The sequence below is a fragment of the Pristis pectinata genome, chromosome 4 (genome assembly GCF_009764475.1).
Source record: "Pristis pectinata isolate sPriPec2 chromosome 4, sPriPec2.1.pri, whole genome shotgun sequence".
NCBI classification, from domain to species: Eukaryota; Metazoa; Chordata; class Chondrichthyes; order Rhinopristiformes; family Pristidae; genus Pristis; species Pristis pectinata.
The window spans coordinates 20,551,170-20,577,126 of NC_067408.1; the positions used below are offsets into that span (position 1 = coordinate 20,551,170).

Sequence of the window (25,957 nt, forward strand, 5' to 3'; positions counted from 1 at the left end):
GTCCACTCTATCTATGCCTCTCAATTTTATACACCTCTATCAAGTCTCCTCTCATCCTCCAACACTCCAAAGAGAAAAGCCCTAATTCGCTCAACCTCTCCTCATGAGACATGCTCTCCAATCCAGGAAGCATCCTTGTAAATCTCCACTGCAACCTCTCCAAAGATTCCACATCCTTCCCATAACGTGGTGACCAGAACGGAACACAAGATTCCAAGTGTGGTCTAACCAGAGTCTTATAGAGCTGCAACATTACCTCTCGGCTCTTGAACTCAATCCCCTGGCTAATGAAGGCCAGCACACCATACGCCTTCTCAACTTGTGCAGCAACTTTGAGGGATCTATGTACTTGGACCCCAAGATCTCCATTCCTCCACACTGCTAGGAGTGCTGCCATTAACCATGTACTCTGCTTTCAAGTTCATTCTTCCAAAGTGCATCACTTCATACTTCCCTGGATTGAAATGCTGACATTTCCTTTACACCCCCCCCCCCCCCCCACCCCGATGCTGCTCGTCCCACTGAGTTCCTCCAGCAGATTGTTTGTTGCTCCAGATTCCAGCATCTGCAGTCTCTTGTGTCTTCAAGTCTTAAATGATCGAGGATAACCCTCAGGTGTAACTTTGTTAATTTAAAAATTAAAGAAGCTTAATCATAAAAATTACCTCCATTTCATCCAGTTCATTTTTCTGATTTTCTGCTGATCCCGGAGGATGATTGCCATCTCCGTGCGCTGCTTCTTCCTGCTGATCAATTTGCATCTTGCTCTGAAATTAAGAATGTTTGTTTACCAATCCATCATTTATTGAGCACAATACCACATAAATTTGGAACATCAAACAATCCGCTGGAGGAACTCTGCAGATCAAGCGACATCTGGGGAGAGGGTGATGAATTGTCAACGCTTTGGGTCAAATCCCTGCAACTGGTCTTGACCGGAAACAACCAATCTAGTCCCCACAGATGCTACTTCACCCGCTAAGTTCCTCAAGCAGACAGTTTGCTACTCCAAATCCCAGCATCTGCAGTCTCTTGTGTCACCACATAGATATGTTTTATGGCTATGAGAAGAGGAGAATTTTCACATTGGTAAAATGGCATCCTGTGTCATAATATGCAGAGTGTACTGCAGCTGAGTGCAATCCCATTCCCCCATTTCAGAGTGGCCAATTAACCTACCAACCAGCACATCTCAGGGACAATGGAAGGAAACTCACGCAGTCACAGTAGTAAAATGCAAACTCCACACAGACAGCACAATAGGTCAGAGCTGTGAGGTGGCAGCTCTGATGCGTCACAACATCACCCTTTGTAATGTGGACGTAGGAGCAGTAGGGTTAATGAAGCAATGTGCAGAAGTGAACACATCCCTTCATAACTTACTAAGATGCTGAAGACTGGCCCAATAAAATTAATCATATTTTCCTTCCCCTATGTAGTACATCATTTAGATCTCTCCTGTTAACAGCAGACATCTATACTCACAAAATATGGAAATCAAAAACATTATGTTGGCTTATACCTTTTAATCTTTGCTGTACAAAGAACTGGTAATAAAAATGATAAATAACAATAATAATAGCACCACAACAGTTAGCATGTTATTGACTAAAAACATCACCTTCTAGTGGCAAATTATGCAATAGCGTTGGTGGACAAGCAGATTTTGGTTAGGAAGAGGGCAAGAAGAGAATGGAAAAAAAACAGCATTTAATTTTGGCAAGTAATCTAGGGTTCTAACATCATTGATGAATTATTCGTTCTAATTTTACAATTAGAATACTTTGCTAACTGGCTCCATTTTCCAGTGGCGTAATTGTACAAGAATCTAAAGAAGCACGAGTCATAAATTTTAGTATACATACAAAATAACCCACCAGGAGCAAGACAATGCAAGAAAAATATACCTCCTCCTCTTTTAGATTTGCCTGGGATTGCTGATCTGTTTCCATTGGAACATCATCTGCTTCTTCACACTTCTGCACTTCCACCAACGAGGCACTGGATACACTGAAGACCCCATGAATGTTAACTCGCACCTTCACTTTCACCCTAGAACTGGACCCATCGGTTTGAGGGACCACTTTCTGAATAGTAAAGCGACCTAAGTAGTAAATGAAAATATTCTTTAAAAATGTGAACAACATTGTCCTCTCAAAACTTCAAATTAATGGAATTCACTGAATGGTTTTTTTTTGAAAACAAATTTCAGATCAGCATTCAATATTTTATTTAGTTTGAATCATCAGTTTCTAGAATGCATCTCCGTCACAATCAGGTTTACTTTCAATGTTTAGATGTATGACAACATAATCAGGGATTGAATAACAGCAAATATACTCATTGCACAAATTGGCTAGGATTTCCATAATTGTCCTTGCATGCACTTCAATTTTTAAAGATGGACTGATGAGCAGTTTCTTCAAGTTGAAACCAAAACCATTTGTTTTTGAGAAAGGAAATGAACTCTGTACTTTTACAGCAGATCTGACCTCTGTACCTTGTAAATTCCGTATCTTCTAATAAAAGTATAGAACACCAGTTTGATTAGCTGCCCAAGAACACTTCAATTTCAAACAGCTTTCATCAGTTAATGAGCCCAAGATTACTTTGGAACTGGAAAGCTTCCTTTAGGTGGAATGAGCCAAGGCTCACTAGTTTTTAAGCAAATATTAAACTTCAAAACTTCAGTCATGTGCCTCATCATTCTTAAGGCCTCCTGGTTCAAGATGTTTGGTAGAGGGATCCCATGCTGCTTTATTCTCCAGGAGTTGGCCTGTGAACTAGCCATTAAGCCTGCTACATTTTCTGGACATCTAACCCCTACAATGCAATGAATCTATTTATTCAAAAGACAGGCCCACTGATCTATGTGCAAGCTAGGACTTGGTTAATACCACTCTTATCCAAGTCTGAGGATGTGATTCAAATCCCATCTCAGAGACTCCAGCTCAAAAATCCAGTGCAGTACAAAAGGAGAGCTAAACAGTGCAATCTCTCCATTGTGACTTTAAACCAAGACTGTCAGTTCTCTCAGGTGAAAGTCAAAGATCACATGGCATTATTTCAAAGAACAGCAAGTAAATTCTGGATATTTACGAATTCTGGGGATTCAACATCACTAAAGCTGAGTATTACAATACTGTTTGTAGGAGTGCACAAGTTGTCTGATGTGTTTCTTACATTTCAACCATAACAACAATTTTAAGTTAACTTCATTGGCTGTAAAACACTTGGGATGTCCTGGAACAACTGGAAATTATCAACACTATGTTCCAAAATCAATTCTATTACAAGAATGTAGGAAGAAATTGTCGTAGACCAACTGTTTTTGAGCTTCATAGTGAAGACACCCATTATACTCAAAGCTACAGGAAGAAATCCATTCAAATGGCACAAACATTCTTTTCCGATATGAAAGAGCATGCAGGGAAAACACACGAAATTACTGCATCTCACCAATTTTAGGATCTGGGTAAGGTAACTCCTTGGGACAACTGTAAATTGCTTCAAGGTCAAAGGATTCTTTCCTGTAGAAAGTGAGAACTTTGGAGAACGGTGCTGCATGGTTCTTGGGAAACACTTCACAATCACTGAAGAGAAATTAAAACAAAAATCTGTATGATCCTACTGTAAACATACCAAAAACTACACAAATCATTCTCCACACGTCAATAACTAGAGGCAAGCTATGTGTCACCATTCCAGGGTATATACAAAATTTCTTCTGAGATCACCATTAACAGAGCTCTTCTTTAAGTGTCCTTTAAGCATTTCAAACTGCTAAATGCTTTTATGCAAACTTGAATGGCTATTCAGAGAACAGTTAGATGTCTCCATTGGTCTGGAATCATATGGATCAGACTGGGCAAGGACAGAGATTCCTCCACCCCCCAAACTTTAAAGGTCACCATTATACCATTATTAATACTAGATCTGTTAAATAATTAGCTAACTGATTAGTTAACTGATGGTACAATTTGAAATCATGATTAGTTCAGGTGTTCAATATAGTCCAGCAACAGACCCATTTGCTACCACAGCAACATACACAAATGCATTCTAAATCTAGAAAACGTAGTTGTTTCATTCATTACTCTTTCCTGTCCAAGGTTAGTTAAAGAAAGTTCAAATTGAGAGGAACCGAGATGACAGTATTGTTAACAATCCAATTCATCCCGAAAGTGACCAGGAAAAGGATTGGAATCGGTGGCAAGAGAATTGTGGCAGCTCTGAAGATGATAGCTTTTGGCTTGCTGGTACTTAACTGGAAGGAACTTCAACTCAACCATAATTGGATATTGAGCAAATAGACTGACAGTACAAGATGCAACTCTGGGATTGAGAGAGTTGGACAACAGGCAAAATGGCCTATATATGGAACCTGACACATCTTCAAAATGTTGCTGGAATGGGGTAGCAGACAATTGAGGCAGATGAACTGGCCAAAGAGAGCTTCTTAAGCAGTTCCAGAGGAAATGATGCTGTGTGGAAAAATGCAACTCACTAGACAAGAGCAGAACAAGCTAAGGGTAGCCCACAAACAGAGGAAAGGCAATTGACCATGTCTAAGACTTCAGTGAAGTGGAAGAAAGATAATGAATACATCAGATTCACAGAATTAATACTTTTGAGTATGGCCAATTTGTTGCTGTGGCAGATACAGAAATACAACTAGAGACATTCAAAATATGTAATTCCAAGAAAGAGTACCGATTTGAGAAACTACCACACGTTCAAGGGCTTTGGAGAGGGGTAGTAATTTATTAGAATTAAAAGAGATGGTTGGAGCATTTGGGTGATAATAATGACTTTGAATGTGAAAGGCACAATATCTGAGGAGATGCAACAATTTGCAAGACACTAGCAGAAGGCCCAAGATACTGAGCTGTTCACCACAAACATGGTTAGAGGATGAATACGATAAAGATATCTTTATTAGTCACATGTACATCGAAACACACAGTGAAATGCATCTTTTGCGTAGAGCGTTCTGGGGTAGCCAGCAAGTGTCACTACGCTTCCGGTGCCAACATAGCACGCCCACAATTTCCTATCCTGTATGTCTTTGGAATGTGGGAGGAAACTGGAGCACCCAGAGGAAACCCACGCAGACACACGGGGAAAACATGGGTCTTATTGACAAGATGAGCTTGCACAAGATATTGTTATGGCTAGTAGGAGAGGAACTAGACGATAATGTGGGTTCGGTAGAAGGCTAACATTGTGGGAGAAGGAAAAAAGGCAGCTGAACAAACCTTCCTAATTTTGATGATACAAGCTACTGTTGATAAAAGAATGATTGGGGACAGGCCGAAGACTAGTGGTGCTGGAGAGAAACTTGCGTAGCTGGGAGTTATCTTTGCATTCAGGAATGATCCTAGAAGCAAAATTGTTTTGGCACAGGAGGAAGGACAGATGGTGTTTGTACAGAAATCCTTTAACTCAATTAAAGCAAAAACAACCATGTAAAAAGAAAAATGCACAAATGCAGGTTCCTTTGCTGTTCTGCCACCATTTGAACTTCCCCTACAACCCGACATCCTCCCCACTCCACTTTTGTCCCCTGGAATTCAGGAGCTAAGATGTGACTCCAAAATTGATGAGAGTCTCCTAATAATTGAGCCTTCACAATAAGGCTCAATTGGGTTCAGTTGCCATCACAGCCAAGCCTTGCATCATTTCTATTAGATGTACCTGGATGGTGATGAAAGAACCATGGCAGTATTAACATTTGACCCAGTGTTACGAGCACATTTACTCCAAAGCAAGCAAACAAGCAATCTTAATCCTAACATGCAATTATTGTTTTACCTGCACTACTGCGCACCCACTCTCACTCCAATCTTTGAATGCCATATCATGATTCTTAAAAATTGCAAAGGGAAAGCAAATAGACTCCATCTCCAACTGCTTTGATCTATGTGATCCAAATTGTTTATGATTTAGAAATTTGAAATAAATGCTCACCCAAGACCTTCTTCAGCAGGTGAATTCCATCTCATGGATATTGGGAATGGAACCAAGTCAGTGATAGAGAATTCCCTCACTTTGAAAGCAGGTGAAAGAATGGCACACTGGAAAAGAAAAATTTTTAAACATGTTGCCTCAGACAATTTTGGTGAATAAGTGAGTCAATTCAGTTATCTTAAGTGCCGGGGACACAAGTCAGTGGTTTGTATATCAATAAAGCATACTGAGAAGCAAAACCCAACAGTAGGTTTAAATTCAGGGTTCAGAGAATAGCACCTGAATCAGAGGACAAGATGGCTCTTTGGTCAGAGAGTAGCAAGTGTAGTTCCGCATCAAACGTTTTCAGATTGCATTTTCATGGGCCAATCTCAGATATCTTGTTTGTTTAGGTAAATGCCAGTGATGAGAATACAAAACAGTGTATTAAAAATCACACTCAATAAACTTCTATGCAGGCAATTTTTGTATTTGTCTAGGAAGGTTACCTTGAACATTTTCCCATGGCACCATGGGGCACCAGATTTACAAAATCAAACCTCTGCAATGCTATGTAGGAAGCAGCTTGTGGCTTGTTGAATTTTCTTAAATTTTACAGATTTGATCAGTTCAAAGCTCAAGCAATTGTGCTACACAAGTCATACCAATAAATTTCTTTCCCCTTTGGCTGGTCTCATTAAACTTACTGGGAAAGCTACAAACAAGTGGAATAGAACATAACCACAAAAAAAAAGTTTTTTCTTTGAAAATACATATCAGCCTCTCCCCATTAAGGCAACTGAAATGGGGCATCACCTCTACTGTCTCTGCTGCTAAAATAAGTTCATTAAAGATTTGCAATCAAAAGACAGTGGGGAGGAGTGGGGGTGGAGGAGAGATGGGGTTAAGAAAAAACACCCAACTCCAAGATCATGCATACATGAAGGGCATCACAGGCATAAGCATTAATCCTGCTGCCAGTTAATGTATTAGACACTAGACCATCTACAGATTGTTATTATGTAACAGAATGTAAACTTCTTTGGCTTTCTAGTTCTCTCCTTTCAATTAATAGAGCCAAAAGAAACATTAATTATAATTCTAATTTAAAAATTTATGCAGTGATACATCATACACGAGTCTAAAACCAGAGTTTAATTTAATTGATGATTTTTCCATGGCAAAATAACGTGATGGCCTTGATCAAGGGAGAATGGTGAACTATACACCATGTTTTAGAAGACATGCAGTATAAACTTCTTACCTGCAAAGCACAACCACGAGCTACAGCTTCATCTGCATTTAAAGTTGTACTGAGGGCTTTCCCAAAGAATTTACTAATTCTCTCTTTAATGGCAGGGATACGAGTTGCTCCACCCACAATCTCAACAGCATAAATATCCTCTCGTTTAAGCTCTACAGGTAGGAGAAATATTTGTTACTGAAGGATTATGGTAGCAGCTTTATACTGTCGGGAGTATACGAGATTGGAATATACAAGGGAGAAAGGCATGTTCCATCATGAAAGAATTTTTTTTTAAGATCACTTAACGCTAAAACTAAAGTGCTGTAATCCTTTCTAAAAAGTACCATGAAATTTCAGAATTCACATTTTCAAGACTAGTTTCTAAAATTATATGTGCATTATTCTGAAAATCACAGAAGGGAAACTGCTCTATTACTTTGAGTCTCCTTTTATTTAAACTAATGTTTTTATTATGCAGACATTTTTGGTGAATAACTTCAAGGCATGGTTTTTAAGTCAGACTTCATTACCTATCAAGAACATGAAAGGATCCCAGAAGAAAGTGATTAAAAAAATCAAAAAGGTGTCTGATGAAAAGATTTCCATCTTCCTCAATCTAATAATTCCATCTTCCTCTGTCTAATAACTGTTAAGGAAATATGCCTTACATGTGACCTATTACAAAAATCAGGTTATTTCATTGCGGGGATATTACAGAGTTTAATCACAGGTTAATTTAAAGTTTATATCCAAGCATAACCAACAGAAATATTGGTTTACTTTGTCCTACCTATTCCAGATGTACTAACACCAGTTCAAAACCTACCACCATCTTGGATAAGGTTAAGAAAATCAGCTCAGACTGCTGATCAGATTGGGACTTACTTGGTTTTGACGACTGCTTTATTGAAAGCAGCCATCAAGAAAAGCAATGCCAACGGTTATTAAGTTCCAAAAAATTAGAAACTATATTTTCCATACTTTTAAAGAACATTAATTATTTTGTACTGGTGGATATTAAGAGACTACATTTACAAAGATATTAATATTTTTCCTATACTTTAAAAAGTGCTTCTTGGATAGCCCATCTGAAACTTGAGATAATTTCCTCACAATTCCCATGAAGAAATAGCTTTGTCTAAAAAAATCAAGTACTTTCAACTTAGTCAGTTTACCCTCTTAACTATGAATATTCAAGTCAAGTTTATACCATTTATCCCCACAATTTAACCCTTACATGCACTAAGTATAGCAAGAGACAAAGAGCAAACTTGAGTAAATGGAGTTGAGGTACAAATTTGCCGTGATCTAACTGAACTGCCATTGCCAGTTTCTAGCTCATCATTCTGGTAAATCTCAGAGCACGACTTGATCATGTCAAAACTATATGCAGCACTCAGAATGGGGTCTAACAAGAATATAAAAACAACTGGAACAGATCAGGGAATTGGGATCAGATTTGAAGAATGCTGTAATAAGGAGACCATTCAGTTCATGTGCTGTGATACTCTGATTCTATAACTTGAAACAAAATTAAAATATAGACAACCAAAGATAAAACAATTAAGAATTGACACTCACTGGTTTGCTCCATAAGACTACGAAGAGGGGACTCCACCCTGGACAAAAGCGAACTGCACATCTCTTCAAACTGACCCCTTTAAATATTTCAAAACAGAAAACAAGAAGTGTTTGAAACTTTGGTCTGAAATGCAAGATGTCTATCCACCAAATTTTTTTTTTAAAATTGTCTAAAATATACTTTGATTTTTTTAAATCTATAGCCATATAAATTGCATTTTTCAGACTGTTTCTCTAATGAAACACCCTAATATTAAATGTTCAATGAAGCAGAAAAATTGAGTAAGCAGTTATTAAAACTGATAAATCCCCAATTATAAATCAATTCAGCTCTACACTTCAATGTAAAAATCTGCTTTTTTGACACTGAACCCAAGTTCAAAGGACAAATGTGAAACGTCACAACTTCCCAAATACCCAAATGTATTCCTAATCCTTTGCCGTGGAACCCCAGACACAACATTGTGGAAATACTTTCACATGGACTACTGGGGTACATTATCACCTTCTCATAGGCTACCAGCAATGGGCAATAGATGTCGGCCTTGCCAACAATCCCCAGATCTCAAAGAATGATATAAACATTAGAATTCAGCATTAAATATTATGGCAAATAGTGACAGTAAACTCAGTTTGTCTTTCTATGATGGTAATGTAGATCAATAATACAATTAAAAAAAATCTATTTATCAGCAGTTTGGGAAAACCAAAGCACTTTCTGATTCCTTGTACCATATGGTATAATAAACCAAGAGAGAGATTAGTTTCACAAGTGCATACATTTTAAAATATGGGAGATAGTTCACCCTTCAAACCAGACCTTATGGCTGTCCTATGGCCTTAAGGGAGTACCTAGGTTCTACGGAAACTCTGACATTTTGAAGCAGTATCTTTTGAAAAGCAGGGAGAAATGGGACAGCTGCCAGCTAAGCCAAGCTGCTGATTCACTTCCTATTTTGAGTCTTACACAGCTGCTGTCATGACTGTATTATCTGTTATGGTCTTCCAAATGTGCACAGTATTCACTGCATATAGTCCCAGTCTAAAAACATACATCTTAAAGCTCTGACTTATCACCAATCAGCACAATTTTGTTGCAGCATTAAATTTGTTAACTACATGACTTTGTCCAACACCAAAAGACCTGGACTGCAATAATGATTGGTCTTGTGAACTCTCTCCAATTTGGAAGAAAGCAAGTCAGGGGAAAGCGGAGATATTTAGCATGCAGTAATCAAATTTTAAACATTCAATACCAAACACATATTCCATCTACTTCTCCCAAAGATAGAAAGAAAATTTACTCAATAAAAAAGGCAAGAAAAAAAAATGTTGACATTCAGGTAGTTAAGGGAAAATAAATAGTTCTTCCTCTACTTAATTCCAGGCTTTGCAAAAACTTTACATCAGGCTTTTAGATGTTCTAAAACTTTTGTTAAACAAACGTTCCTTTAAAAATGAATAGAACATTAAAAGGAGTCTGTGCTATCCTTTCACATTTGGGTTATGTCATATGAAAACCTTTGGGTCACCCAGAACCAGCAGCAATTCTAGGTCACTATACCTCAGCTGCACAATCAGTTTCAAAAGATAAAATGGCTTGTTCCCTCTTCCTGCTTATCACACTGAATTTAAGTTCAAATTTTATAGATCTTCTGGCACAGTGAGGTACCTAGTAGTGTATTTTGATGCACACAATTCACTGCTATGGCATTATTGCTTTCAGTACATTTTAAACGCGCAGCAATGCTGTTTGTGGTCCACCTTGTTCTGCACTGCAGTGTGTTCATCCAAATAACTGTAGGTATTATAAACTCTAAAAAATGAGAATCCTGAAATCAACATTATTTTGTACCTGTTTAATACTCCAGAAACATCAATGTCATTCATGAAACACTCAATATTCAATGGTAAGTCCGATGCATTGGCACTCATTAGTTTCTTCAGCTTTTCGCATTCCTGGGAAAGCCGGATTAGAGCTCGAATCTTTGATTTAACATCTAGTTTGTATTTTTTACTGAATTCTTCACAGAAGTGATTTACTAAAATCTCATCAAAGTTTCTTCCACCCAAGTAGGGGTCAAAAGCAGTAGCAAGGACCTAGGACAACATAAACCTACGTTAAATGGCAAGGGAACAAAAGCAACAAAAGCAACAAATTCCAAAATAAAAGCAAGTTACAATAATGTGTGGTGTATCCTCATTTATCACATTTTTTAAATATATAGACGCTCACTAACCAACAGTATACGAATACTCTAAAAAGTTAGCGTGGTAATGGCATGCTGACAAATGTGTACAGTATATAATTTTGTCTACACCAGCTACAAATGAACTTCTTTACCTCTGCTGCCATTCTTTAATGTATCAATTTTGATATGCAAATACCAAAATATAACTGAAACTAATGGTTTTGAGAACATTGAACAGTACAGAACAGGAACAGAGCCCTTCTGCCCACAATGTCTGTGCCATGATCCCAATTTAAGCTAATCCCATCTGCCTGTACGTGGTCTATATCCCTCCACTTCCCACCTGTTTATCTACCTGTCTAAATGCCCCTTAAATATTGTAATCGTATCTGCTTCCACCATTTGCCCTGGCAGCAAGTTCCAGGCATTTACTTCATAAACTGCTTCATAAATCTGCTTTAAACTTCTCCCCCTCTCACTTTAATGCTCTGCCCTCTGGTTATTAACACAGAAGGAAGCAATTTGGCCCAATGCATTTGTTAAGAGCTACCCAGCTTAATTCTACCTTGGAGCACTTGATCCACTGCCAAGCTGGACACTGTTCTTCAAGTGCACTATCAAATACTATTTAAATGTGATGATGGTTTTTAAAATCTCCATCACCCTTTCAGGGTAAGGATTCCAGGCCCTATGCATGCTCTAGGGGAAAAACAGCTTTTCCAATTACTTTTAATCTATGACACAAGATATTTCACTATCCTGCTAAAGGAAATACGTCCTCACAGCTTACCTCACCCGAGCTTCGCATTGTAAAAAATGTTCTAGATCAAGTCTAGTCATTATTCAAAATTACATCTTTTTGTTTACAAAAACATTACTTAAGGGATCACTGCTTCTTGCTCTAGCTGCCATATGAGTCCAATGTTGAAATGCATATTGTAAATTAGGCTTTTGAAATGCATGAGATTTTTGCTCTCTACATTTTAATTCAATGACAGAGAGAGACACTACAATTTTTCTAAGCATGCTAACTATACAAACCAACTTGAGAAAACAAGATGCAAAGCAATAAAAGGTAGCTACTGTGAGTGGGCAAGAACACAGCACATCGAGAATGAGGAAATCTGAAGTTGCCCACTTTCGGAGGAAGAACAGGAAAGAATATTAAGCTGTAAAGCTTAATATTCAAAGGAATTTTGATATCCCATACACAAATCAGAGTTAACCCATAGATACAGCAAGCAATTAGAGAAACAAATGATACATTAGTTTATAATGCAAGGTGGGAATCGAAGAGCAAGGAAGTCTAGATTATTGTGAACAATTTTGCTTCCTTATCCAATGAATGACAGTTGCCTAAGGAGGCAATGCAACAAAGATACACTCCTGGGATGAAAGGGCTGTGCTTAGGAAAGAGAATGGAATGGGCCCATATTGTCTAGAGCTTAGAAGAATGAAGAGGTGATATCACCAAAACATACTTCAAGTACTCAATAGGGTAGATGCTCAGATGACCTCTCTCTTGGCCAGAGAGTTAAGAGCCAGAAAAAACAAGCTTGGGGGAATCGTGGCACATAAATAATTTGGGGTTCTCATTTCTGACTCAGGAGTCATGACAAGTTTGAGCTGCTTGATAATTTACATGGCTGCTGCATGCAGCCAGCACAAATTGTGGTTTTGAGTGGCTAATCCCCTCTGCTTTGGGCAAAAAGTTGTTTAGTTAGTGCCACAAAGCCAATTTTAGATTTCATTCCATTTTGATGTGGGAAGTGCAGCAGGAGAATTGGTGCACAGTCCATCCTTTAAGGCTGGGGGCCATCAGACATGCTCTCAGTCAATCCTCAATCAATCCTCAAAATAGAATCCTAAGAACTGGATACACGCCACAACCAATTCATAAACCTTAGAAGTAGGCAGGTTCAGCAAATATCTTCAAATGCCATTATCCACCAAGTACATCACTGCTCTCAGACACTTCACAATACATCACATCATACCCCACCACCGACCTGCCCATGATCTCTATCAGAACACGTGGTCACTTGACCATCGTTAAAACCAACCAGCTTTTCTCCACACCCTGGACCCTCATCCAGCTTTCTCCACATTACCACCTATTCACCCATGATATCACGCAAATACAAACTGACACTTCCTCTTTTCTCTGTAATGCAAGTTGGCACATAGTTGAAGGAAGCTGCAGCTAAGCAGTGGGCAGAGATACAAGCACAGCTGTATCACTTTACTGCCAGGAGACAATGTTCACACTCAGGACTTGCATTGTCAAGGTCAAACCCTGCTGTGGGGCTGAAAATGATTGAATACTACACTACTCTCACGACTAATCCTCTACTGCTCATCTCACTTGCCCTTCATCCTAAAATACCTTTGGTTTTAAAGCTGACGTTATGAGCAATCTCCACCAAACACAGTGGCTCTCTACTCTGATAGCTTTGAACTTCAACTGGGCCAGGAAGCAGTAGAAAACAGAAAACTCAACTCTCAGACGGGAGTTGATGGGAATGTGGAAAGAATAAAATAGCATTAGTGTAAATAGGTGCTTGATCGTCTGTTTCCTGCTGTATGATTATGAAGAAACAGTCATTCAGTTTTACGCTCGGCCATTAGATCAGATGCTGACACTATTACTAGGGAGGGGCAGTAAATGTAGCAATGCCCGTAACTTTAATGAAATAAAAATAGAACAGTATGCAATTAAGAATACAAATCACAGGTGGGAGAAACTGGCATTTAGGGCAAGCCAGTACCAGGGAGAGAGAATATGCAGCATTAGAGCCAGCTCTCAATACACTAAAGTTGCATGTGAGAATGGCTACAGAAGACTCCGATGGACAATGATTTTAGTGAGGAGCAGCACAGAAGAAATATTTAAACAACACCAGAAAGTCAACATGACAGAGATTGGACTGGGCATACAGTAAATAGTAGGAGAGTGCTGAATGGATAATATTAAAAGCTCAACAAGGCAGCATATGTCCAAGATACATTCAAGAATCTCTCAGCAGTCCAGTAATCTGCTGGAATTATTACGATAGCACCCCAGGGGAGTCAGAGCAGTTCAGAGAAGCTCAAATCTACAGCGCTCTTTCAGGACAACAGCATTCAGTTTCCCAACTGAAAGATTTCATTGAGGATATCCTAAACAAAGAGGCCCTAGAAATAACTTGCATCCTTGGTCATTTTCCAGAGTTCTAATGACCCTGGAACAGTTCTAACAGATTGGATGGCAGCTAATGTAACCCCATTATTTAAAAATTAGAGAATCAAGGGAGTTATAGATCAGTTAGTCTGATACTGGTACCGTGAAAAATATTAAGAGTTCATATAAAGAATGTAATGGCAGAACATTTGGAAAACATCTGACAGGATTGGACAAAGTCAACATAGACTTATGAAAGGGGAATCACGCATTTTGATGACGTAACTAGCACAATAGATGAAGGGAAAAACAGTGGATATGGTATATTTGGACTTTCATAAGGTTTTTGGCAAGGTCCCACATAACAGATTACTGTGCAAAATTAAAGCACATGGGATGCGGGGGGGGGGGGGGGGGGTGGTAAGATACTGATGTGGATAGAGAATTGGTTGGCAGACAGGAAACAGTAGGAAAAAATAGGTCCTTTTCCAAGTGACAGATTGTGACTGCGGGATTCAGTGTTTGGACCCAGCTGGTCAATGTACATCAATGGTCTTGATGAGGTAATTAAACATATTACATCCAAGTTACAGACAGAGTCCAGAGTGATTTGATCAGGTTGACAAAGAGACTGGGTTGATTAGGCTTGTATTCCCTAAAGTTTGGAAGGAAGAGAGTGTAACCTCACAGAAACCTACAAAATTCTAGGAGGTCTGGACAGACTAGGCGCAGGAAGATGTTCCTGATTTGGGGGTGGGTAGAGTCCAAGACGACGGGCCACAGTCTAAGGGATAAGCTATAGGACCAGAGATGAGACATCTTCAGCCAAAAAGAGGTACCAGTGGAATTTTCTACCACAGAAAATAGTTGAGCCCAAATCATTAAATATATTCAGAAAGTTAGATATTTGAAGCTAGGGACTTCTGTTCTGGGACCCCTGCTCTTTGTGATTTTCAGAAATGACTTGGATGAGGATGTGGAAGGGTGGGTTAATAAGTTTGCTGATGATACAAAGGTTGGTGGTGTTGTGGATAGTGTAGAAGGTTGCAGTAGATTACAACAGGATATTGATAGAACGCAGAGCTGGGCTGAGAAGTGGCAGATGGAGTTCAATCCTGATAAGTGTGAAGTGATACACTTCAGGAGATCAAATTTGAAGACAGAATACAAGGTTAATGGTAGGACTCTTAGCAGTGTGGAGGAACAGAGGAATGTTGGGGTCCACGTCCATAGATCCCTCAAGGTTGCCACGCAGGTCAATAAGGGTTGTTAAGAAGGAATATGGAGCGTTAGCCTTCATTAGCCAGGGTATTGAGTTCAAGAGCCACGAGGTGATGTTGCAGCTCTATAGAACTGTCAGACCTTGCCTTATTATAGAAAGGACGTGGAAGCTTTAGAGAGGATGCGGAGGAGATTTACCAGGATGTTGCCCGGATTGGACAGCATGTCTTATGAGGATAGGTTAAGTGAGCCATTTCTCTTTGGAGAGAAGGATGAGAGGTGACTTGACAGAGGTGTACAAGATGATAAGGGGCATAAGGGACTGTCGAGTGGACCTTTCTCCCCAGTGCAACAATGGCTAACAAGAGGAGACATAATTTTAAGGTGATTGGAGGAAGGTATAAGGGGGATGTCAGGGGTAAGTTTTTTTTTTACACACACACACACACAAACACACACACAGAGTGGTGGGCGCATGGAATGCACTGCCGGCAGAGGTTGTGGGGGCAGATACATTAGGGACATTTAAGAGGTTCTTAGACACATGAATGATAGAAAAATAGGGGGCTATGTGGAGGAAAGGGTTAGATAGATCTTAGAGCAGGATAAGATGTCGGCACAACACTGTGGGCCGAAGGGCCTGTACCGTGCTGCAGTGTTCTATTCTATTCATATTCTATTCTGGTTCTTGGGGCTAAAGAGATCAAGGGATACAGAGAGAAACCAAGAACAGGGTAATGAATCTGGATAATCGGCCATGATCATATTGAATGGGGGAGCTACCATTTCTAGGATTACAACAAAAAAAAATCAGTTTTTTGTCAAGGTTCAGGCTATAGAAGTGCTCCTAGTACTCTGAAAATATACAGCTTCTTCTACTCCTCCTTCCAAAAGTGTGGTCTGCCTTACTTACCCTTGGTTCTGTCTTTAGTCAGGCTGTATTCCATTTTCCAAGGGCAATTTCTACTAACATGCACCCAGACTTGGGAGGAACTACTTGTGGAGAAGCCATTGTTGTACTACCACAACACTATCTATATTTTTACTAAATACAAGTAGTACCACTGTGCTAAGAATCATTTCTACAACCAGTAAAATTAATCTCCAACTATCCTGAAAGTTGCTGGATTCCTCCTTGCCACTGAACAATTTGCTTAGCTGACAAAGGTTAATAGAGTACATTAGTTGCAGCCTGGAGCCCCAAAATGACAGCATCATTTCAAATCAGTACATGTTGATTGATGTCAAATACTGCAAACTATTTACCAGCATTAGCTGTTCAATGCTCCCACAAATAGCATTTGACTCATACAACCAGTGAACATATGCATTGAATGCAATTCTGGAAGGAATTTGCCACTGGTGGCAACCAAAGAAATGTTCTATGGCACCAAATTTTGCACCCATTATCTTGGGTCAAAGGGTCAGAAGTTTAGAATTAAGATAAACAGAAATTCCATCTTTGACCGTTGTAAATTTTTGGCAATCTGTCCTCAAGGATTTATCTACTCACAGATATATTCAAAACAGATTGGTGGAGATACATCTTCAGAGACCAAGGGAAACAAAGAATTTGGAGAGTGATAAACTGGAGTTTGGGTTGAAGATCAAACATCACCTTCAATTTAAATGGCTACATGTCTCCTGTTCCTATTTCAAATCTTCATACGAGACACAAAACAGAGGCATTTCTCAACTATACAACTTTTTCCGCTCCTCAGATTTAGATGGATATTGGAACTGGTACTGGGGAATATGGAAATGGTGCAAGAAGGGCAACTTACACCCAGGCAGAACCAGAACAGATGTCCACACAGGAGCATTTGCTAATGCTATTGGAAAGGGTTTCAATTAGAATGGCAAGAGAATGGGATCCCAAATAGAGTGACTAGGGAGAGAGAAACAAGGACAGAAATGAAAAAAAGAACAGTATAATGAAAGGCAAAGTACAAATATAGCCATAGTACAACAAAAAGATTATTAAAAGTGAGAATAAGGCTTCATGCATTAAGGTATTATTGTGAGTGGAACAAGAAGCAATGATCAAAAAGTAAAAACTGCAGTTTCTGGAGAAAAAAAGATTGTTTATATAATACATTAACACATTTGCAATTTAAACCAAGAACTAAATTCAGCCAGATTCACATTAAAAGTCACTGATTATTTCTGAGACCAAACACAAAGTGAATCAGCACTGGTTTTTCCATTACCGACATTCGATTCCTTATCAAGTTTGTAAGCATTTACATCGCTCATACAACATTAAGAAATTAGACCACACACGTGAATGATTACTGCTTAACCTTACCTTCAGTTTACCTTTATTGAATGCACAAACAGAAACCTGAAATGCCGAATGCCCCAAATCAACAAAAACCACATTCCTTGGCTTCTCTTCGGGGCCTGGTAGATCTTGTTTATATATCCCATATGCGAGTGCAACTGCAAATAAATCAATAGGCGTAACTACAAAATGCTCCAGAGAACCAATTTTAATTAACATTAGGAGAGATCAACACAATTGGGACAAAAATAGTGAAAATCCAGAAGTATTTAACTGAAGGATTAGGGTTTACCCTTTACCCTTTTCCTATTTTATGCCTAAAGCAAGGGGATTTAGACCAATACTGCCCCAGACATAATACCATCAAGCCAAGGAAGAAGAAAAGAATCCCCAATGTATGGATTAATGAGCCTTTCTAGAAACAGCATTCACATATGGATACTATGGAAAACTGATGGGTATCTCAGCATGAGTCCACACCTTTCAAGTGAATCATTCTTGTAAAATTCGATTCGTCGACCTTTATTCTCGAACAAAAGTTCACCCCATTCAAGTAATTTTGTTTGCCAATTTGTACTCTTTTCCAAATTTACATTTGGAAAAATTTACATAAGAGACAAAGGAGAGTGAAACAAGGACAGAAATGAAACAATAGAATAGAAGGGTGAGGTACAAGTAAAGCCATGATACAACAAAAAGATTAATAAAAATGGAAGAAGGGTTTCATGCATTAAGATAAGGCAGACACAGCACAAATGAGGCCTGAACAGCCTGCATACTAGGATTCAGAAAGAAGTTACTACTGAGAAAGTGGAGGAATTGGTTATCTTCCACAAGTCTTTAGATTCTGCAGTAGCAGAGGATTGGAAAGCTGCCAATGTAATGTATAAACCTAAAAAAAGGGAGGTAAAAAAATGCGTAACTACTGGCCGATTGGCCTAGCATCTCTTGTTAGAATTGAAAGGAAACAGTGCATTTGGAAATTGGTAAAGTAGAGTCAGCACTGGCTTCATGAAGCACAAAAAGGGAATCAAAGCTTATGGGAAAAGGGCAGGAAAGTAGACTTGACGAGCTACAACTGTTCCTCCTCATGATCTTGTAGGTTATTCTCTCATTCCCAGGAAGGATGAAAAATAAGTCCATTCAGCCGTGCATTTTAATAAATGGTTACATGATATCATCAGCAAAGGTGCTGTTGCCTTTGAGCCCCCATTGTTTCACTGAACTGAAACAATTCCATGCATCCATTAACCTACATGAATATTGTTTCTCCATAGCAATACAAAGACGAAAGCTATGGATAATCATTTTTTAAAAAATAACAAGGATCAACTCACCCGCAAACACCAAAATAAAAAAAAAAAAATCACAAAAAACCCAGCAAGGTACCAATGGTATAGAATTAAGATGCGTACACCTAACTGAATGTTAAATATCCAATTAGAATTCAAATGCACATTACATATTATTTGGTTCCCAATGCTCATGGGGACATTGGCATATCCAGAACACACAATTGAGACTACCACTCCAATGTGGTTCTTGGGCCATGCTGGATTGTCAAACATGTTGCCCCACAGATGCGATGTTATTTCAACAACCAACATCAAACATCCAAACCACCGTTAAGAGAGAGCTATACAAGTGCCCTGAGTAGCATTCTTTTTAACCAAGAACATTAAATAATTCTCATTCTTTGTTGTATTATAAACAATTACTGTAACCTACAATGCAGGCAACCCCTGCAGTATAGCTGTTCAGGTAACAGAAATTCACCCTTACAGAATTGACAAATCACTACCCAAAAATTTGAGACAAGGTATAAAATTCACTCTTATGGAATTTGTGAAACAAATAACAAAATTATTTTTTCCCCCAACTTGTGTTTCTTGACACTTGCACAGATGACATGTTTTTGCACTAACAGAAAATTCTGGTACAGAACATTTTCTAGGAATGCAACACCTGCCCTCCTCAAATTAACGTGGGGATTGCCTGTAGTCACAACCTTTCAAAAATTAATTAATTGAGCATCATCAAATGCTTCATGTTCAAAGTATTACATATATAAGTTTTAACAAAATTTAGATTACTGCTGTATAACTTCCTGGATATTCATTATTATGTGTGCAGGTTACAATGGGTTAATATTCATTGTGCTGATCAGGCTAACACTTCTTATCCATACCAAAATAGAACAGTACATTTTCAGCTTTCCTCTTAAAGTGCAACAATATATTTATACTAGTACAAAAATTAGCTGATAAAATACAAAAACTAATAGGCTTACACAATAAACTTGACTGTTACATTCGATAAATAGTAGTCATTACCTGAAGTGGTTTCGTTAATGAGCCGCAAACAGTTGAGTCCTGCAATCTGTGCAGCATCCATTACTGACCTCCTCTCAGCATCTGTATAGAAACATGGGACCTGTACAAAATAGCACACTAATGAATGGAAAGCCCATGGCCAACGAGATGAAGTTAAAAAGCTCAATTTCTTAAAATTACACATAATTGTATAAAATCAGCAATACTTTAACTACTTACTGATATCACGCAATCCATGACTGGTTTCTTTAGTGCAGCTTCAGCTGTTTCTTTCAGTTTAGTCATTAACATTCCTGTAACCTGTTCTACACTAAAATTTCTTTCTTCTTCCATGTACGAAACCTTCCAAAAAATTGTAAGCAAAAAACACTGCATTAAAATCCTCTTATTTGTAAAAATATATCCCAAATCAAAGCATTTGTCGATCACAAAGCCATTTATTAAAATCTTCATGGCAGAGAAAAATAAGTGGCATCAAGGAGGAAAGGACTTCTACTTGTACAGTGCCAGTCACAAGCTCAGTACATACCAACTTCATTGCACAGCCAGCTATATACTTTTTTTTAAAAAAATCAATCCAGTAAACCTGATTATCCAACATCCTTGGGAACTTGGTGGTACTGGACTTGCAGATTTTCCAGACTATGGGATGTTACTAGAAATATCTCAATATACTTTATTTTCAGGTTCTTTCCCCCTCACTTTATACAGTAGTTTAATAAATTTTCCAATTAACACGAGTTTTAAGGGAGCAGGAAACTGGGCCCAGATTACTTTCAGCTCGTATGTTTCAGCTAGTCAAACAAGCACTCAACCCCAGTCCCGGCCACATACCTGGCCCACAATTCTAGTAATACACCTCGCAAATATGCAGATAATGACGACTTGGTGAACAGAAGCCAAATCATGTTATTTGTGCAAATTATTTAGCCGTGGGGATATTATAATCTAGCTGAATCCTGAACTATCTGACTATTCATTTTCTCCAGGGCTGACCCAAGAACAAACAATTCTATATCCTTTAAGGCCATCAAGAGTATTCCTGCAGGGCTCTTGCCTAAAATCAGTTAGCAGAATATACTGTAGCTGAAGTTGGAATTTTCCCAGTCCTTTTCCTGAAAATGGAACTGGTCATGGAGAAACTTAAGACGACATGTCAAGTTTACAATCTCAAAACAAAATCATTAGTTAGTGGAATTACAAGGCTACTTTTGTTAACACTCATCATTTCGGGTGGCAATAGAGAACACTTAGCCTACACACCTTTTCATTCTAATGATGCTCTAATGACAAACTGAAGGAAGCTGACAATCGGAAGCTGCTTATCTGGGGTTTGGGGTTTCACTGACCAGATGGTTTGGATGATCATGTGTACCTAAGAGCACCAGGGACTTTAAAACGTTATTGCTTGCACTAGTTAAGAACTATTTCACCAATTACAAAAATCCACAATATTCCACTAAAATGAGGCAATTAGCAACTGATGAGTGAATATATTCTAATGTATTTACCACCATGTTCACATGCAGTTATGGATCCTGAGTAAGCAGTTTACCAAAATTTATTAGTGTTCAACTTTCACTTGAAATAACTCTGACACCTGGTCACTTAACCAGTTGTACAGAAGCATTTCAATTAGATACCAAAAAGTTAAGACAAGGCAAAATAAAATGAATAAAAAGGCCTCTTTTCTGATAGGATTCTCAAATTTCAGTAATAATGAGAACATAAAGCAGTATATGTAGTAGGTGACACAAGTTCCTCACTTCCGTCCTAGTAACAAAGCATGCATTTTTAGAAGCAGATTTTGATAATGGAGTACAGTGTCACTAACCTTAACACCTGTAGCACCATTTGACATCTGAACAAGGTCATATGCAAGCTTGGATTGTTCAGTTCTTACAAACGGGTCTGTAAAAGCTCGCCCATGAAGCCTTTTAAATCCTTGTAGAGTATTTTTGACATTTGACAGCATCTGCAAAACAAATATTAAAACTTAATAGTCAATATCTAAACAATGCACTGGATGTTGATAAGCAAGACCTGTCATCACTGAGATGCAACTCTGTGGAACTCGTAGCAACAAACAATCTGACTTAGGACTTAGCAGGTCAAGCAGTTTCTGTGGGAGGAAAGGAATTGTCGATGTTTCGGGTTGAGACCCTGCTGTGCTCAACCTGCTGACTTCTTCCAACAGATTGTTTGTTTCTCCAGATTCCAGTATCTGTAGTCTCTCCTGTCTCTCTATGGAACTTATTGTGTATCCCTGAAGAACTTGCTGGTCAAGAGCACCTTTGACCCTCTGTGTGCTAGAGCATTATGGGGTGTTAGGACATAACTGTGTCACTTCAGAGCCAGAACAAGTCCTTCTCTCAAATCTGCTGAGAATACCTTTGACACATGATAAAGCTGGAACTATGGTTTTGCCATCAGCCATATTTGCCAACAAGGATAAAGGTCAGCGGTTCCATGTAGAATTGCTGGCATTTCCCAGAAATTTTTGGCCCAATTATTTCTACTTTCAAAGTTCTTGCATGAAATTTTAGTTCATTTTATGCAAGGTACAATTTTCAATTCTTATCCAACTCTAATTTCATCAAAATTTTTGCTTAAAACACTTAATATTGGCTTGTTGAAATGGGAATAAAAACTGGATGCTCAAAGTCTGAAATGAATTCTGAAAATGTTGTAAATATGAGGCATAGCGGGTAGAATTAACATTTTAAGTTGACAACTTTTCAATGTCAAAGTCGAGTTTACTGTCATATGCACAAGTACATGTATGCACAGGTGCAAAGAAAGGCTTACTTGCAGCAGCACCACAGGCACATAACATAAGCAGCATTCACAAGAAAAGAAAGACGTATGGGTTAGTAGGGTCACATGGGTGTAATTGGGTGGTGTGGGCTCATTGGGCCAGAAGAGCCTGTCACCTTGCTGTATAAATAAAGTAAATCAGAATTACTAAATGAAATGGTTATCAACCTTGAGTGCCAATTCGGTTTATCTTGCCACAAATTCTGCATAACTTGTAGAGCTTTTGCAGTGTTTTGTGCTTTTATTTCATTTGTCCTCTGTTAGCTTGCTACGGTCTGACAGCCTGCAACCTGCTAACATACAAGTCAACTCTGTCTCATAACATCTGTTCCTGCAACATTCTTTAAAGGAGGAAACACTGAATTCTTCTTACCTGATTTTTGGCCGCAGCTCCAACTGTACGATTTCTGGGTCCCAAGGACACAAAAGATCTGAAAGTTCAAAATACAGCTTAAATATTCCAAGATCCCATTTTATACTTTCTTTTAATTATATATTTAGTATTACATCTCTAATGTTTGTCTCCAGTGGTCAGATAGTAAACAGGTCATAAACTGTCATGGCAAACCAGAAGCTGCTTTTATATTAATGTTCTCGTGTTGGATTCTAGGTTCCAGATTCTGACATTTTTCCTGATAAATCTGGGTCTGTTATCTCAATAGCTGATATGCAGGCCCACTATCAATAAAAGGGAGTTGGAGATTTTCCAACAGCTTAATGAATGCTGCATCAAAAGCCTGTTAATAAATTATGGTTCAGTTTATATACATTTTTGCATACAGGAATTTCAGGTGCTGGTATCTAGGACCTAAAAGAAAAAGACAGAGGTAATAACAATGTTCTATGCAGATTCAATCAGCAGACAAACCAGAGCTGTGACAGCCTTCAAACGCTCCCAACATGAATAGTAAACCTACTTACAGTAATCTCAACCAAAATGGTGTTTTGCTTTTAAAAAAAAATTCAGTCAGTAAACACTCCATTAAGAAAATGTCAAATTGAGAATTATCCCAGTTCAATCTGCTTCCCAGATTATACCAAGTGACCAAAAATCATTGGACTGTATGTTTGGGCAACTATCAATCAATTTAAAACAATCTTTTGCAGAACTTTTTGTGTAATAGCTGCTTTCGAGGACTTTAGCAACTTTATGGTGTTACTTCAACTCTAATATTGCCATGACCTCAGGAAAATGGGGCCAGCAGATGAAGTCCACTGGAAACATTATCATAGAATCATTGTGATTTACAGCACTGATGGCCATTCAGCCCATTGTACCAATGGGGACCATAAACAGCTGATTTAAATTAATCCCACTTTGCAGCTTTTGGCCTGGAGCCTTGTAGGTTATAGCTGAGTGCACATTAAGGTATGTTTTAAATATGATGAGGACTTCTGCCTCCACCGCCCTTTCACACCCTCATTACTCCGAATGTTCCCAGTTTGTAGCAATTGTACAAAGTAAATTTTAATCACTTAAGTGATTTCTTTTTAAACAATTCACTTCTACTGGATATATCAATAGAGATCAAAGACATAAATGCCCTTTAAAGGTGCAGTTACTAGCAATAGCATATCCAAGCTACATAAAATACATTAACTTTTTAATATAGTAAAGCTTAACAGTTTCAAAGTAAGATTAGATTTTAAACATGCATGCTTACTGAATCATAGAACATCCCACAGACAAGCGGGCTTATGACCTGCTCAACTAATGACGAGATGATCTATATTAAATCTGGCCGAATCCCAAGGCCATTCTAGTTACAGCATTTTGTTCAACTAAATGCATGAAACGTTTCTATCCAGCCTTAAATCTGGATGCCATTGCTTCTTCGAAGGTCTTATTAGTTACCAGCAGTGTAGACCCTTAATGCATACTTCTCAAATATCATGATACATGTTGGGAAATTGAAAAATGCATTTAAATTTTAAGCTCTGAGGTACTCCAAGTTATTACCTTGGCTTATTCTTTTCAAAAAGTAGCAAAGTAAAATGTAATCATAATTGCAACCTTGGAAAAAAGCATTCACCTGTGTTTCTGGGTACCAACATCTACACACCAATAGAGTGAAAGTTCTTACGGTTCAAAGGTCACAGCAATCTGCGAGGACCTAGGTTGGCAATTGAGTATACATGCATCAACAATATTGTACACCCGAGGGAGCACAGTGATGCAGAGAAAATATATTATGAGTTTTTCTTCAAATGTTTAATAAGGCTACAGTAGCTTACTTAATGCACCCAGTTTTTCTGAATAAAATTATGCCCACATCACAATATGAATGTTGTCTGAGGGACAAAAGTACAGCATTATAGTAACTTTCATGCAATTGGCAATGCCATCCTTATGATGGTGTTTGGCTGCAGGTCAAATTGCAGCAGAGGCCAATCATTACTGCTTTCAAAATGTACCTGTTGTCCTTGGACATCCCCAGGTTACCAGACCTGTGGATTAACCATACGAGAAGGCAATCCACAACTAGAACACAGGTATCCTAGTAACATCAATACTTTCATTTTCCTCTGCAAAAATCATTGGAGGAACACCGTGGTGCACCACTGGTAACAGTCTTCCAATTCCAAAAACAACCCTACACCATTACCCTCTGCCTTCAATCACCAGGCCAGTTTCAGATCCAGCTTGCCATGGGTTCTTACCTTTTGGACTCGTCTTCCATATAGGACTTTGTCAAAGGCCTAACTGAAGTCCATGCAGACTACATCAACCACACTACCCTCACCAACACATCCATTGTCTCCGATGCATATGAAAAAAATGACTGGGAAACAAAAACTGTAAACATTGGAAATCTAAAATTAAAACAGAAAAGCTGGAAGTACTCAGGTCAGGTAGCATCTGTGAAGAGACCCCCAAAATGTTAACACTTTTTCCCTCTCCATAGATAATGATAATCTGTGGCATTTTCTGCTTTTATTGTAGTTTATACGATTTTATAAAAATTTCCTCATATGTCAAAAAAAGCAAACAACGACGAGGTTTGAATTAGCAAGAGGAAGAGTATTGGAGACAAGCTCACTAACGTGAAGAGTAGTAAAACTGTGGTGCAACATGCAAGTCAAATTACTAATAGTTAAAGGAAAAGGAATTTACTGTGTTGCAGGCCCGTACTGGGCGGCACGGTAGCATAGCGGTTAGCGCGACGCTATTAC

At 38.5% G+C, this 25,957-nt stretch overlaps 1 protein-coding gene across 1 annotated transcript in view; it reads right to left on the minus strand.

Moving 5' to 3' along the window:
- The window catches only part of LOC127569321 (heat shock 70 kDa protein 4-like), a 44,605-nt gene that overhangs the window by 16,180 nt on the left and 2,468 nt on the right, over positions 1-25,957 (minus strand). The window contains exons 2-13 of the mRNA XM_052013845.1: positions 23,157-23,214; positions 21,801-21,941; positions 20,186-20,308; positions 19,967-20,066; positions 17,658-17,791; positions 10,632-10,876; positions 8,777-8,853; positions 7,214-7,365; positions 5,971-6,077; positions 3,460-3,593; positions 1,908-2,104; positions 666-767 (exon numbers count right to left, since the gene is read on the minus strand). Coding sequence (XP_051869805.1) covers positions 666-767; positions 1,908-2,104; positions 3,460-3,593; positions 5,971-6,077; positions 7,214-7,365; positions 8,777-8,853; positions 10,632-10,876; positions 17,658-17,791; positions 19,967-20,066; positions 20,186-20,308; positions 21,801-21,941; positions 23,157-23,214 — 1,570 coding nt within the window. The remainder of the gene's footprint in view (positions 1-665; positions 768-1,907; positions 2,105-3,459; positions 3,594-5,970; positions 6,078-7,213; positions 7,366-8,776; positions 8,854-10,631; positions 10,877-17,657; positions 17,792-19,966; positions 20,067-20,185; positions 20,309-21,800; positions 21,942-23,156; positions 23,215-25,957) is intronic.